At 41.7% G+C, this 15,032-nt stretch overlaps 1 protein-coding gene across 1 annotated transcript in view; it reads right to left on the bottom strand.

Moving 5' to 3' along the window:
* Nucleotides 1-15,032, bottom strand: part of stxbp5l (syntaxin binding protein 5-like) — a 773,590-nt gene that overhangs the window by 18,061 nt on the left and 740,497 nt on the right. Inside the window, exons 27-28 of the mRNA XM_034186808.1 lie at nucleotides 14,850-15,015; nucleotides 13,807-13,918 (exon numbers count right to left, since the gene is read on the bottom strand). Of these exons, the coding sequence (XP_034042699.1) occupies nucleotides 13,807-13,918; nucleotides 14,850-15,015 (278 nt within the window). The remainder of the gene's footprint in view (nucleotides 1-13,806; nucleotides 13,919-14,849; nucleotides 15,016-15,032) is intronic.

Raw genomic sequence — 15,032 nt, 5'->3', positions numbered from 1 at the left:
AAAAACCCTGACTCTTTTGTTGATGGTGACAGTGTCAACACAGTTCTTAATGTAGGAGAGTACAGGGTCCTTAAACAGTTTTGTTGGTATAGGATCAAATGAGGTTGTGCTTTTTGTAGACGTTATGGGTTTCATTAGCACACCTAGTGAGATACTATCAAATTCTGCAAATCTAGATAATACCTCAGTAATGGTACCCACCTCAATAGCAGGGTGTAATGACTGGGTTAAGGCATGCTGGGATATATTTAACCTAATGTCTTCTATTTTCTTCTCGAAGAAATCCAATAAATCTTGTGCTGTAAAACGAGAGCAACTTACAGGTGGTTGTCCATGAATGAGTGTTGCCACCATGTCGAACAAGAACTTTGAGTTATGCTTTTTTGTTATTTCAAGAGTAATAGATCTGCTTTATAGCCAGCAGTGCATGCTTATAGTCTAAGGTAGCATCAAGCCACGCAGGGTGGAATACTTCTAATTTTGAACTAAGCGATTTCCATTCAAGACCTCTAGCCTTATGCTTGAGGTCATGCAAGTAACCATTGAACCAAGGTGACTGTGTTTTGGGGGTCTCGTTTTAATAAAGGTGGCGCAATCATGTCAAGTGTAGTTTTGAGCACTGAGTTTAAACTATCCACAAGACTGTCTACTGATTGGGCATTTTCCAAATGTGAAGCTAAGATATCAGGCAGTCTAGTTTCAAGTTCAGTCGTAGTTGAGGAGTTGATGCATCACCGCAGCGATAATATGGTTGTTGCTCCACTAAATATGGCAGTGAAACTGCAAACATAATAAGTGAGTGATCAGAGACCACTGATTCAAGAGGCGTGACGTCAATAATTGTGACAGCAATACCACGTGTGAGAACCAAATCCAGGGTATTTCCACTAATGTGCGTCGAGGCCTGAATGCATTGCTGAAATCCTAATGCATCAACAATTTCCATAAATGATTTGCAGAGAGGATCAGAAAGTTTATTTATATGAATGTTGAAGTCACCAATAATCAGAATATTATCTGCACGAGTTGACAAGTTAGAGATGAACACACCAAATTCATCTAAGAATTCAGAGTATGTGCCAGGGGGCGATACACAGTGACAAAATAATATGGCTGATTTTTATTCTTCTGTCCTTGGCAATACGTAGCATCGTTGGCAGAGCAGAGAATCAGATGCTCAAAAGAGTTATATTTGTGACCCCCAACAGCAAATAAGCTAAACCTAGATTTATAAATAAGAGCAACACCCCCACTTTGCTTTGCATCATGAGGGACATGACTAAATGTGTATGCCAGTGGACAGACCTCATTTAAGGGAAGGACAGCTGTAGGCTTAAGCCATTTATTTCCCTTCCTGGAACATAAAATGCACTATCACCACAGTGGATTCTCTGCCCTAATTTCACAGCTAAGCTAATGGATTCCACACCCACATTTGTCATACACCTTGCGGGGTCTCTAATCACCTGCTCCATGGCTTGCTGTAAAATCCTAATGTTACCCTCCCTGTAGAGCTCTATCTATGTTTGCAGGCAAGATGGCGGCACCATCCCCTGTAAGGTGAAGGCTGTCCAGCATCAGCAAGCCACGGAGGCCCCAGAAGGAAGGCCAGTTATCAATAAAACTAAAGCCTTGCTGTCTACAAAATTGCACCAGCCACCTATTTAACTATGTCAGCCTGCTAAATGCCTCATTATTACTCCGGGAGTGGAGGGGACCAGAGACTATTAATTGATGCTGACACATCTTTCTGGCAAGGTCACAAGTCCTATCTCTTTTTGTGACCTTGGAGTGCTTCATCCTGACATCATGGGCGCTGACGTGAATAACTATGTGACTGTATCTTGTGTCATGTTCCTTTGTCTGTCTAACCTTCTGCAGCGTCAGCACCCTGAGATGGGAGGCAATGTCGGGAGCTCTGGCTCCAGGAATACATTTAACGTCAGCCGGCGTCACTAAAGCTATCACTAAAGCCCGGCATTTCAGCCTGGAGATAGGAGAAAGAACTCACATCAGACATATCCAAGGGAGAAAACCAGTTCACAGTACCGCAACCGGGCACCAAGCCCTACGTGACTTCCTCCGTCTAACCACAGTCCGAAAGCTGTCCACCACAGCCAGCATTTCTAGGCTGATGCTAATGGGCATGCTAGCTAACCCAACAGTAGCCTCATCTGGAGTGCCCAAAACATCTATCTCCACTAAGTTAAGAAGCTGTTCTAGCTTACGGCCATGGCTCTCTAAAACAGCCACCCTAGCTGCCAGTATCACACAGGATTGACGTGAAGTATAAAGTGGTGTACTTTGTGTACCAGAAAACTCAAGAGTATAGCCAAGCAAGCGCGAGCTAACCACTAGCGAAAATGCTAGCCACTCCTAAGATTTACACAGGAGTAAAATCATGACCTAAAACTCACAGCAGTTACATTGAAAAATTAGCACAAGTATTAGATTGGTAAAAACAGTAATAAAGGAAACCACACGGGGGTGGGGGTGGGGTGTGTGTGTGTGGGAGTTGACCTAGCTAAGGCAAGCTAACCACTATCGAAAGCTAACCGCTAGGGATTCACACCAGGAGGACTGTAGTTAAATAACATTCAGAGTTGATACACTTAAAAACCAAAAGAATTTTAAAACAGAAATAAAAGAAAGGAATACAACCTTGTAGGGATTAGCAGCTGGTCTGCTCTGTGTCAGCCTGATTCCGTCAGATCTCAGAAGCTAAGCAGTGCAGGATCTGGTTAGTACTTGGATGGGAGACCTCTTTGGAACACCAGCGGCTGTGTGTGTTTCTCCAGGTTACACTGGAGTTGAGTCAGGAAGGGCATCCGGCGTAAAACTTGTGCCAAGTACCAGTGCAGATCTGGCTGTATCCGCTGTGGCAACCCCGAACAAAACGGAAGCAGCTGAATGGTTGTAAACCTTGTAGGGTTTGGAAGAGCGTCACAACAGCAAACAATCCGTCAGAAGCAAGTTGATAGATCTGTGAGCAAGCATTGTGAAACAACTTCGCAAGCATGACCAACACCAGCCACTGCAAAGCAACCAGAAACAGTACTCTTTGCACTCTCAAATCCAAAACACGGTGCTGCTTTAATGGAGTCCTTCTCCAAAAAAAAAAAAAAAAAAAAAAAAATAATAATTCAAATAAAATAAATACAATGAAACAGCCCACCGGCCAGTTTTATCAGTACTGAAGTCAGTGCTGAAGTTTGCAGCATGGATGCTTAGTGGTTAGCACTGTTGCCTCACAGCAAGAAGGTCATGGGAACCATTCCCATCTGTGGCCTTTCTGTGTGGAGTTTGCATGTTCTCCCCATTTTTTGCATGGGTTTCCTCCAGGTGCTCCAGTTTCATCCCACATTTAAAAGGCACGCAAGTTAGGTGAACTGGAAACTTTAGAATTGCCCAGGTCTCCCTTGCAAAAGACATCTCATTGCCAATGGGACTAACCTAATTACAACAAAATTCAATTAATTCCCCTTAAGTGTGTGTTAACCCCGATCGTGCACTCCACTCCAGCGGGAGTGTATGTGTGTGCGTCTTTGGAGTCCAGAGCGCAGATCGGCCCCTTTTCACCCTCCACAGTCTCCTCTTCCTCAGCGGGGGTGCAGATTCAACCTGTCATCTTTTATTTTATTTTATTTTTTTTGTCTTTTAAATGTGTTTTATGTCACAGTCAAATACGGCATGTGATGCTCAGTATCACAGTGACTCGTGCAGCTCACCTGACCGGCCTGTTGCAGATACATCATCATGCTCTCTCATGGATTACAGAATGTATGTGAAGTATGATCATCATCTTAGCTGTAAGATCATGTGCAGCTGCGCGGCAGCCTGCCCCACATTGAGTCAAAGACTGCGCAGTGTGCCACTTATGCCCATAATGTGCATGTAATCACAGATCCATTGTCAGTCCACCTAATGTGTCAGAGGTTTTATCTGTATTATCATGTTATCATGGCTGTTAGACCCCGTCCACATGGCCGCAGTGTGCGTCAGTGCATCTCCGTGATGCGCTGACACATAGCACCTGTGATCACAGTATAACGTCTAGAATGAGAATGATATCACACATCCATTGTTAGTCCATCTCATGTGTCATAGCATTTATCTGTATTATCATGTTATCATGGCTGTTAGACCCCATCCACACAGCCACAGTGTGACAGATGGTGTAACCGGTATGACTGTGCAAATGTTCGTGTCTAGTGCACATGATGATTGTGTGCCACAGACTTTGCACATTACAATATTTCCTTTGTGCACCCGGAACAGGATGCGGGGGTGGGTGGGGGGGGGGGGGGGGGGGTGTGCCGTGGGTTGTCATTGTATTCCAGTTTGAATGCCATTTGAGGAAGCAGTCACACAGCAGTACGGCCACCATATGAATATTCCCCAGTTTGAATGCAGCATGACAGTAATGTGTCTGTTTTCTACAATGGTGCTGGCCATGTGAATATGGCATATGCAGATGGACTGCTGTTGGAATGCTGTACGAGGTGTTCGAGTGCAGTTCGAGTGCAGCACGAATTGCGCAAATGTCGTTCAAATGTCGTCATATCGCATTTGTGCAAGTCATGCTCTAGTGTGACAGGGGTATTAAATATCGTTTGGCATTCATGAGATACATTGCCAGTGTCCCATAATGCTATGCCTGTCAAGGAAAATCCTGTAAATTTAGGCCTAAAATGTTTTGAGTCTGTGGTGTGTCCAAGAAATCCTTATCAAATTTCTTATTCACACTGTGACATGTTCATAGTGCCTGTGTAAGAGACAAATGTTCAGCCATTAAGTTACTGCTCGCTCCCCTGCCTTCTGAGAGGTGGTGGACTGTGCTGTGCAGCACTCAGTGTTGCCACAGTTACTTTGAAAAAGTAATCCAATTACTGATTACTGATTATCCCTTGAAAAAGTAACTTAGTTACTTTACTGATTACTCAACTGGAAAAGTAACCAAGTTAGATTACTAGTTACTTTTTTAGTTACTTTCCCCAGCTGCCGACAACAACCCTCTGCCACCTCTAAACATTTTACTTGTCGAAATTATTATTATTTTAAGTAGTATTAGTAGTTGTAGTAAAAAAAGGCTTCAAAACTGGACCTTTAATCTAGGGGTGTTGTGAGGGGGGGGCACATCCCTGCCCCACGCCCCCATTCCATCTGGATTCGCCCCTGCTTTGGCGTTTGAGCACAAAGAATGGATAACATTTATTTATGCAGAAAACATGACCAGATTTACAGGTAAGAAAGAGAGTTTAGGTGAATTTGAGTGGAAAATAGTGTTAGTTGTTGACGTGTCGCGGAGGATCAGCTGTTTTTAGCAGCAGATACGGAGCGTCTCGGAGAAAAAAAAAAGCATAAAAATGTCTTTGTAAAGCTCAGTGCAGGTGTGCTGTAAGAGGTGAGGACGAGTCGTAGCTGTTGCAGAAAACCGCGGATGAAAAGCTCACAGCTCGCTTAAAGTGGGCAGTTCAGTCGAACCCCGACCTCCTGCCCACAGACCAAGTTTAATGCTGCTATCGACTCATAATGCAAAAATAATAATAACGCACAGTGACTTGGAGAAGTAACTAATCTGATTACTGATTTGGAAAGATAAACGCGTTAGATTACTCGTTACTAAAAAAAGTGGTCAGATTAGAGTAACGCGTTATTGAGTAACGCGTTACCGGCATCACTGGCAGCACTTCCAATCCATTTAAAGCAACACATCATGGTCCCCCACCATTTTTTTCTTTCACAGAATACCATCATCTTTCACTGCAAACTTTAACATATACCTTATTGTTCCACATATAGTTGTGCTCATACCCTATCAGAATTTTTGATTTTTTTTTTTTTTTTACCATGATTCAGAGAATATGAATGATAACACAAAATCTTTTTTTCCCCACAGTGACGGTTTCATGTACGCTCGTGTGCGCGTGCATGAACACAGTGCGAGGACGTACATCGCACTCAGACAGCAGCAGCGGCAATTACATGCTGGACATATTATTTATGCAGTGCATAAATAAACGGAAATGTGAAAGCAAAAAATAATGTGAGTGCATACATCATGAGAACAGTAAATGTACTGTTTAAATGTAAGACAATCATGTTACTGGCCATCAATTCAATTCAATTTTATTTATATAGCACCAAATCACAACAAACAGTCGCCCCAAGGCGCTTTATATTGTAAGGCAAAAGCCATACAATAATTACAGAAAAACCCCAACGGTCAAAACGACCCCCTGTGAGCAAGCACTTGGCGACAGTGGGAAGGAAAAACTCCCTTTTAACAGGAAGAAACCTCCAGCAGAACCAGGCTCAGGGAGGGGCAGTCTTCTGCTGGGACTGGTTGGGGCTGAGGGGAGAGAATCAGGAAAAAGACATGCTGTGGAAGAGAGCAGAGATCAATCACTAATGAGTAAATGCAGAGTGGTGCATACAGAGCAAAAAGAGGTGAATAAAAAGAAACAGTGCATCATGGGAACCCCCGATGTCAGGGTGTTTTCAAATCATAATGTCAACAAAAACTAACCACATGACCCTGATTGAAAGTTTACATACCCACATGATTTGGGCCTGAAAACATGCACACAAAAGGGTTTGAATGGCTGCAAAAGGTAACCATCCTCCCCTGTGATCTGTTTTATTGCAATCAGTGTGCGTGTATAAAAGGTCAGTGAGTTTCTGAGCTCCTGACAGGCCCTTTCATCTTTCATTCAGTGCTGCACTGATGTTTCTGTTTTTCTGAGTGATAGGGAAAGCAAAATCATTGAAAAACAAAAGGTAATTGAACTGTTAAAAAAGCAGGAAAGGGATATGAAAAGAATGCCGATCAGCAGTGTTCAAACTCCAATTAAGAAGTTGGAAATGGGGGATCCTAAAAGAACCAACCCCTGGTCTTGGAGACCAACAAATATTTCAGCAACAACTGCCAGGAAAATTGTTCGGGATCCAAAGAAAACCCATAAATAACTTCAGCTGAAATACAGGACTCTCTGACAAAAAGTGGTGTGGCTGTTTCAAGATGCACAATAAGGAGGCACTTAAAGAAAAATGGGCTGCGTGGTCGAGTCGCCAGAAGAAAGCTATTACTGTACTACGCAAATACCACAAAGTATCCTGCTTACAATATGCCAAACAGCACAAGGAACAAAATCATTTGGAGTGATGATACCAAAATTGAACACTTTGGCCACAACCATAAACATTACATTTGGAGAGGAGTCGACAAGGTAGATGATGAAAGGTACACCCTTCCTACTGTGAAGCACAGAGATGGATCACTGATGTTTTTGTGATGTGTGAGCTACAACGTCACAGAAAACTTGGTCAAAAGTGATGGCAGGACGAATACAGCATGTTATCAGAAAATACTGGAGGAAAATTTGCACTCATCAGCCTGGAGGCTGTGCATGGGACGTACTTGGACGTTCCAACATGACAACAATCAAAAACAAGGCCAAGTCGACCTGTCATTGGCTACAGCAGAATAAAGTGAAGGTTCTGGAGTGGCCATGTCAGTGTCATGACCTCAATATCACTGAGTCACACTGGGGAGATCTCAAAGGTGCAGTTCATGCAAGACGGCCCAAGAATGTACAGGAACTGGAGGCTTTTTGCCAAGAAGATTGGGCATCTTTACAATCAGAGAAATTAAAGAGCCTCATCCACAACTACCATAAAAGACTGGAGGTGTAGTTTTGCACATTTTTGGTTAGATGCCAGTCATAATTTGTGGCTAGGGCTGTCCAGTTAGCCACGCTAGCCTGAAGCAGGGCCAAGGCCAAAGTAAGAAAAAAGAGGCCGTCGGGTGAACACAGGAGCAAATACTGCCATCGGGGCATGAGACCACCTTTGGGCGTTCCCTTTGCAGTCATCTTTGCCACTATTATTTTCATTACCTCTCTGTCATTGATATTAAAGGGAGCCATACACAGTATTAAGAACTGGGGTATGTAAACTTTTGATCAGGGTTATTTGGGTACTTTGTGGTGTCCATATGATTTATAAGGAGTAAACATAGTTGTTTGACAATGAATGATTTCACACAACCACTAATCATAAATGAAAAGTTTTTGTGTTATCATTCATATTCTCTAAAAAATGGCCAAAAAAGAAAAAAAAAATTAAACATTCTGCCACAGTATGTAAACTTTTGAGTACACTTGTATAATACAGTAGTTCTCTCCCTTGTGAGTGTTTTACCACTACATATAATGTTAGTTTGTAGTTATCTTTTTATCATTTGGTTGTCACAGAAAAAAAGTAAAAAACCAAAAACCAAAAACAAACAAACAAACAAAAAAAAACCCAACAAAAAACAAAACAGTGCCATACCAAGACTTTTCTGATTCACTGAGGAGAGGTTATCAAGAAGTAATTCCTATCTCCAGATAAGCACCCTATGAGTGGATGAGAGTCTATAACTGAGACAATACAGATTAAGTGTCTCATCCAAGGACACAGACAGGTAGCATGAGTAGGATCCAAACTCAGGTCTACATATTGGCAGGCCAGCTCTTTATCCAATGAGCTACCTGCTCTGACAAACTTTAAGCTCATTGTAATAAATGCAGCAGGGTCATCAAGCAACTCTCAAGCAAGCCAAGAAAGGAAATGTAAAGATTCAAAGATAGTGAGCAACACAGTCATAAAATGTTAACGTTAGAACACCTAATGGCCCATTCACACATAACACGATTGGGGTCAAATGGCGCACTGGAAATGGCATTCATGGAAAATTGGAGCTGCACTCGAACGCCTCATACAGCAGTCGCCACATCCATTCGGGCACACATGCACTCTATATTCCCATGCCGCTTGTGCTGGAAACCCATTCAAACAGCGGGCAAGATGAGGTCGCACTGCCACCTGATTGTGTTCGCAGCATTCGCATGGCATGACGTACGCAGGTCGGGCATATCGTGCCGTGACGGAGGAGCTGCACTAAATCATCAGCTTTATCGAACCATGGCCGAATGATGCGATTGAGGCAGCCTTCACACCAGTGGCCAAAAGGCTGTGCATGTCATGCGAGTCCCCATTTGACCCACTCTTGGCTGGTGTTAGCTGGTCAGTTGCCCCACAGGCGGGAGCCATGAGCCCATCTGTGTGAACGCGTTGCTGCAATGGAAAATGCAAAATATCACCTAATGAGAAGCCACTGTGTGTGCATCGGCAGGCTCTCCTCACATTGTAATAAATAAAACCACATATCACCTTTGCAATGAGGTCACCAGTGCTTCAGTGCATTCTGTACAGAGGGACATGCGGAGTCGGCTGATGTTTTCATGATACAAGCGCATCAGGTCATTCATGTAAAAAATAAAAGGAAGAAAAAGTCATCCATTTCAGTTCATTCCTTTTGTATATCCAAGAGGAGAATAATTCTTGTATTGTCCACTCTTTATAATCGGTATTAAATATTAACAAGTGCGGCTGTGTTTTTGTTTCGTGTGTGTGTGTGTGTGTATGCGTTGTACAGTGAGAACAGAATCATGGCCTTTCTTTTTGCTGTGTATGCACCAATCTGCATTTAATCATTGGTGATTGATCTATGCTCTCTTCCACAGCATGTCTTTTTCCTGATTCTCTCCCCTCAGCCCCAACCAGTCCCAGCAGAAGACTGCCCCTCCCTAAGCCTGGTTCTGCTGGAGGTTTCTTCCTGTTAAAAGGGAGTTTTTCCTTCCCACTGTCGCCAAGTGCTTGCTCACAGGGGGTCGTTTTGACCGTTGGGGTTTTTCTGTAATTACTGTATGGCTTTTGCCTTACAATATAAAGCGCCTTGGGGCGACTGTTTGTTGTGATTTGACGCTATATAAATAAAATTGAATTGAATTGAACTGATGGCCAGTAACATGATTGTCTTACATTTAAACAGTACATTTACTGTTCTCATGATGTATGCACTCACATTATTTTTTGCTTTCACATTTCTGTTTATTTATGCACTGCATAAATAATATGTCCAGCATGTAATTGCCACTGCTGCTGTCTGAGTGCGATGTACGTCCTCGCACTGTGTTCGTGCACGCGCACACGAGCGTACATGAAACCGTCACTGCGGGATCGTTCACGCCTGTCCGACCATGTGTCCCTCCTCACAGGAGGTGAAATTTTTCGCGGTTCACCAATTCCTGTTTTGTTTTTTTTTGCTCTTTTTTGGCTGGTTTCTGCTTTTTTCACCCAACTTCATGTTATTTGTGAAGGGACCCTAAGTGTGGACCCAAGAGCATCTGCTTCAAAGAGATCCAAAGGTGAGTATGTTTTAGTGTATCAGTAGAGTACTGGAAAACAATGCTCGTTGGAAAACAATAAAATTTGCTTTCATTGACATTGTGAAATAAAAATTTTAATTAAAATGACTTCTTCAGAAAGACTTTTTCAAAAAATGTCCATTTGACTGCTCCCGTTTTCTTCTGGGTCACCACAGCAGTTAACACCCAGATCCGCACTAGTATTTGGCACGCGTTTTATGCCGAATGCCCTTCTTGACGCAACTCCAGTTTTACCTGGAGACAGCCGAGCAAATTGGACCAACTATGTAGAATGCTTTGAGACTGCTGTCTGTCCGTCTTCAGACCGCACCTCAACACTTCCTGACTGTGTGTGTCATTCTGACTTCATTCGGCCTTAATCTGCCTATCTGTGATGGGGGCTTTACACATGAACTGTGTCACATAACTATGTGAGTTCATGTGCTGGCAATTAAAAAAGAAAAATAAATCCCAGTCTGCTATTTCAGATATTTAATTATTCTTCCATCCACAGTATTTAAGCAAACTGATGAATAATTATGCTGGCACATATACGTTCCACCATTGCACACAGCTGTCTGCACTTGCTGTGCGCACAGTTTAGAGTCTGTGTGTGTACTGTTGGCACACTTACAGAGCATATGTGCTTTTTTTTTTTTTTGGCATTTTTCACAGAATATAAATGATAACACAAAACTTCACTCGTGGTTAGTGGTTGCATTTTGTATCACCACTTTTTGCTTCATAGTGGAGTAGAGCGGAGAAGGATATTCTTTCACCAAAACAGATCAAATCTAGGCTTGCATCTCAGATGTATCTTCTGGCAATTTGTAGCTAAACTTTCAGGTCTTCTTTTTAAGAAAATCCTCCTCTATACCACTTCATCATGAAGCTCTATAAGTGGTGATACAAAATGCAAAACATGCACTGTGCACAATTTCTTCAATCACAGCTACATAAGTCTATATCTTCTTTTGGGTTGTCTGGGTGTCTTGGTGGCTTTCTTCACTCTTCTCCTTCTTGCACAGTCACTCAGTTTTTGAGAACTGTCTACTCCATACAGATTTACCACTGTTTGTATTTCTTCATAATTCACTGGCAGTTTTACCATCAGAGAGCCTCGTCCACAACTACCACAAAAAAACTCCAAGCTGTCATTGGGGCACTACACAGTATTAAGAACAGGGGTATGTAAACCTTTGATCAGGGCCATTTGTGTAGTTTCTGTTGTCATTATGATTTAAAAAGAGTAAACACCAGTGATACCAGTAACACGTTACTTAGTAACGCATTACTAAGTAATGCGTCTAATCTGGTCGCTTTTTTAGTAATGACTAATCTAACGCGTTCATCTTTCCAAATCAGTAATCAGATGCAAGTTACTTCTCCGAGTCAGATTAAAGTTACTTCTCCAAGTTAAAGTTACTTCTGCAATCGAAGCTCGTGAGCAGGGGAAGTTTGGCATTCGGTTGAATTGCCCACTTCACCCATTTTCAGTGAGCTGCGAGCACAGAGCCGTATCCGCTCAGGTTTGAAAAACAGTTCTCTCAAAGTGTGGTGATGCTCAGAGCTATGGTTTGACAAATACATTTTACGTTTTTTTCTTTAAAACTCTGTGCTGCTGTGTGTCTCCTCACTAAAAACAGCTGAGTCTCAACGTGCAAATACTAACGCTTTTTTTTTTTTACACCCAAATGCACATAGTCTGTTTCTGAGGACGAAATGGCATAAAAAAACACTGATAAAACTTTCTTATCTGTCAATCTGGTCATGTTTTCTGCATAAATAAATGTTATCCATTCTTCTGCTGAAAAAGCAAGTCAGCGGTGAATCCATGCGGGAAGGGGCTATTGTGGGGAGCCCGCTTGTGGTGAGGACCTTTAATCTGGGGCTCCCCACAACAGCCCGATTAAAGGTCCGCTTACGAAGACATTTTTTCATACTATTACTACTACTAATACTACTTATATAATATATAATAATAATCATACTAATATGTATAATAATAATAATAATAATAATAATAATAATAATAATAATAATAATAATTTCAACAGCTAAAATGTTTAGAAAGAATTTATATTTTGGAAAAATGTTAGATTTAATTGTTACATTTATAAACAATGTAGGTTAGAAATTGTAAGTTTTACCATTACAGTGCTGTCCACAGTTAAATATGAGGTCAAAAAGATGTCTTTATTTTATTTTTTATAAAACAAGTATTTATGTTCATTGAAGTCAAGAAAGGGTGACTATAAAGTGAGTACTGACAAAATGGGTTATCAATTTCATGTTGAGGTGCTGGGGGCGGGTGTTGTCAGCAGTTGCTGAAAGTAACTAATAAAGTAACTAGTAATCTAATCTAACTAAGTAATCAGTAATTGGATTACTTGTTCAAAGTAACTGTGGCAACACTGGTTTGACAATAAATGGCTTTACACAACCACTAACCATGAGTGAAAAAAGTTTTTGTGTTATTCATATTCTCTGAAAAATGGCCAAAAAAAAAAAAAAAAAAAAAAGTCTGCCGGGGTATGTAAATGTTTGAGCACAACTGTATCTGTGTGTATTCGCTGTTTTGCAGTTGTGAATCTCGTACAGTCTCGCGGTCCGTGACTCGCGCAAGAGGTCGGTTTCAGAAGAGTTCCGGTTCAGGGCACAGTGTAAACAAACCTTGTGAAGTGTCGACAACAAGACAGCATTGGGGCACAGCAGCAGTCCATCACAGGTGCTACACCGCCTCTAGATAACCCTCTCTACTTGGGAGAACGTGTCATCATAATTGCCTGTGAACGCAGTGGATCAGCGCCATTCACATCCTCACTTTCCATTATTTGCATCCGCTGTGACACACCAGAACGGTGCATTCTGGGAAGCCCCGGGTGGCTGCCAGGGGGATTATGGGAAACATCAAAGTACCAAATTCCACCGGCAGTATACTCACAGAATACACAAAATAAAAATATGCCCTTACGTTTAAAAGGATTGATTTAAAAAAAAAAAAAAATGTATTCAGTGTACAAGGAGACGGCGGCCTCTGTGCTGCTGGAACAGCAGTCTGTCAAACACAATAAGTTAACGCCGTTTCATATTTGCAATTTACAGGTGCAATCAGTGCCCACTTCTGACCTTGATAAATCATGTTGCATGTGCAAACATCACCTATTTGCATGTTGCCTCATAGAATTTTGTGCACTCAAGTGAACAAATTGCATACATGAAGACAAATGTGCTAAATTGACAAAATGTGCTAGTTTGCACATTTGGCAGATGCTATCATAATTGAGCACTAATGAGAACTAAGCATGTAGGTGTATTTGGAAGTGTAATGGTGTTTGCACGTTTTTACACATGCAAACCTTTAGAAAATCAGGCCCTCTATGGGCTGTATCAACTTGCTGAAAAAAGAATATAATATGACCCCTTTAAACCATTCAGGCTTCTGTTATTCTCACTGAAACCTTTCATGTGACAACCTTTAAATGGATTATTCCATATTGACTTTTCATATTAAAAAGTGTGAGAAAAGACAAAAAAAAAAAAAAAGACCCACAAAGCTCTTCTCTGTCGAATGTTTGAGCATTTCCTCCAAAGAAGCCCTTTAGGAAGCCTCTGTTCTGGGCTTCTGGTGTTTCTATTGGGGTAAACAGTTCTCCAAGCATCTCCTGGAAGTAAACAAAAAAGAAAATAAAGAAATGTTTGGCAAGCAATGCAACTGTCATCTTGAAAATTAAATTAAATTAATGAAACAGAGGTGCATTTCTTATTGCGATATCAAAACAATAACTTGATTAAATTTGATTAGAGTCAGGAAAGACTACATCAAACACAGATTTTTGTTCCATGTACGTAACTAATGATCTTTTCTGAAAGTTCTACATAGGTCCTACACATAATCACTAACAACTGATGACAATATAACTCCATTCGGCTTCTCCCTTGTTTTCACTCTGAGTCACCACAGCAGATCCAAGGTGGATCTGAGGCTTGATTTGGCAGACGTTTTATGCCAGATGCCCTTCCTGAATCAACTACACATTCTATGGAGAATGGACAGGTGTGGCCTCGAGCCAGGAACATTCCACATGGGAAACAAGTGCACCTAACTGCTTGGCCACCAGCCCTGCAGCAACTAATGACAATGTAATTCACATTATTTATCTATGAATGACTGTAAATCTTAATTTCAGTATCTACTGTATGCCTGCAGATGGCACTAGAACTGCATCATGGCATCATTTCCACTGATGCCTGTTGTGATGAGTCAATGTGGATTGAGGACGCTTTAAATAAATACATTTATGCACGAACACACAATCAATGTCATAACATACAAGTGCAATTAGGAGAATGGAGTTCAAACTACATCTGACAAGTGTGACATTTCACTTTAATGGCTCCTGTCACCACCTGGCTTCACTCAGGGTAGAATAATAACACATGCTCACTTAATTCACCGATTCTTTTGCAGCATGCAAGCACAATATGAGATTTTGTCAAGTATGGACAAACAAATTATTTTATAAGGATGCAAAATAAGTAGTGTGTCAAAGAGAGACCATGTACACATAGATCCACACACGAATGTACGCCAACCTGCAGGTTGTCACACATCTCCTGGCTGTATGTGATTCTCTGGATCTCTGTCGGTGAACTGAGATATAGTGCCTGTCCTCCATTGGTGAAACAAAAGGTTCTGGCAATGCGCATATCTGTCAGCGGGAGGAAACTGGTGTCCATCAGCAGTCTGAGACTGGGCAAGCTGGAAGCACAGCCAGA

Source organism: Thalassophryne amazonica, chromosome 14 (genome assembly GCF_902500255.1).
Source record: "Thalassophryne amazonica chromosome 14, fThaAma1.1, whole genome shotgun sequence".
Taxonomy (NCBI): Eukaryota; Metazoa; Chordata; class Actinopteri; order Batrachoidiformes; family Batrachoididae; genus Thalassophryne; species Thalassophryne amazonica.
Note: the sequence above shows the minus strand (reverse complement) of the source record. Positions and strands in the feature narration are given on the sequence as shown.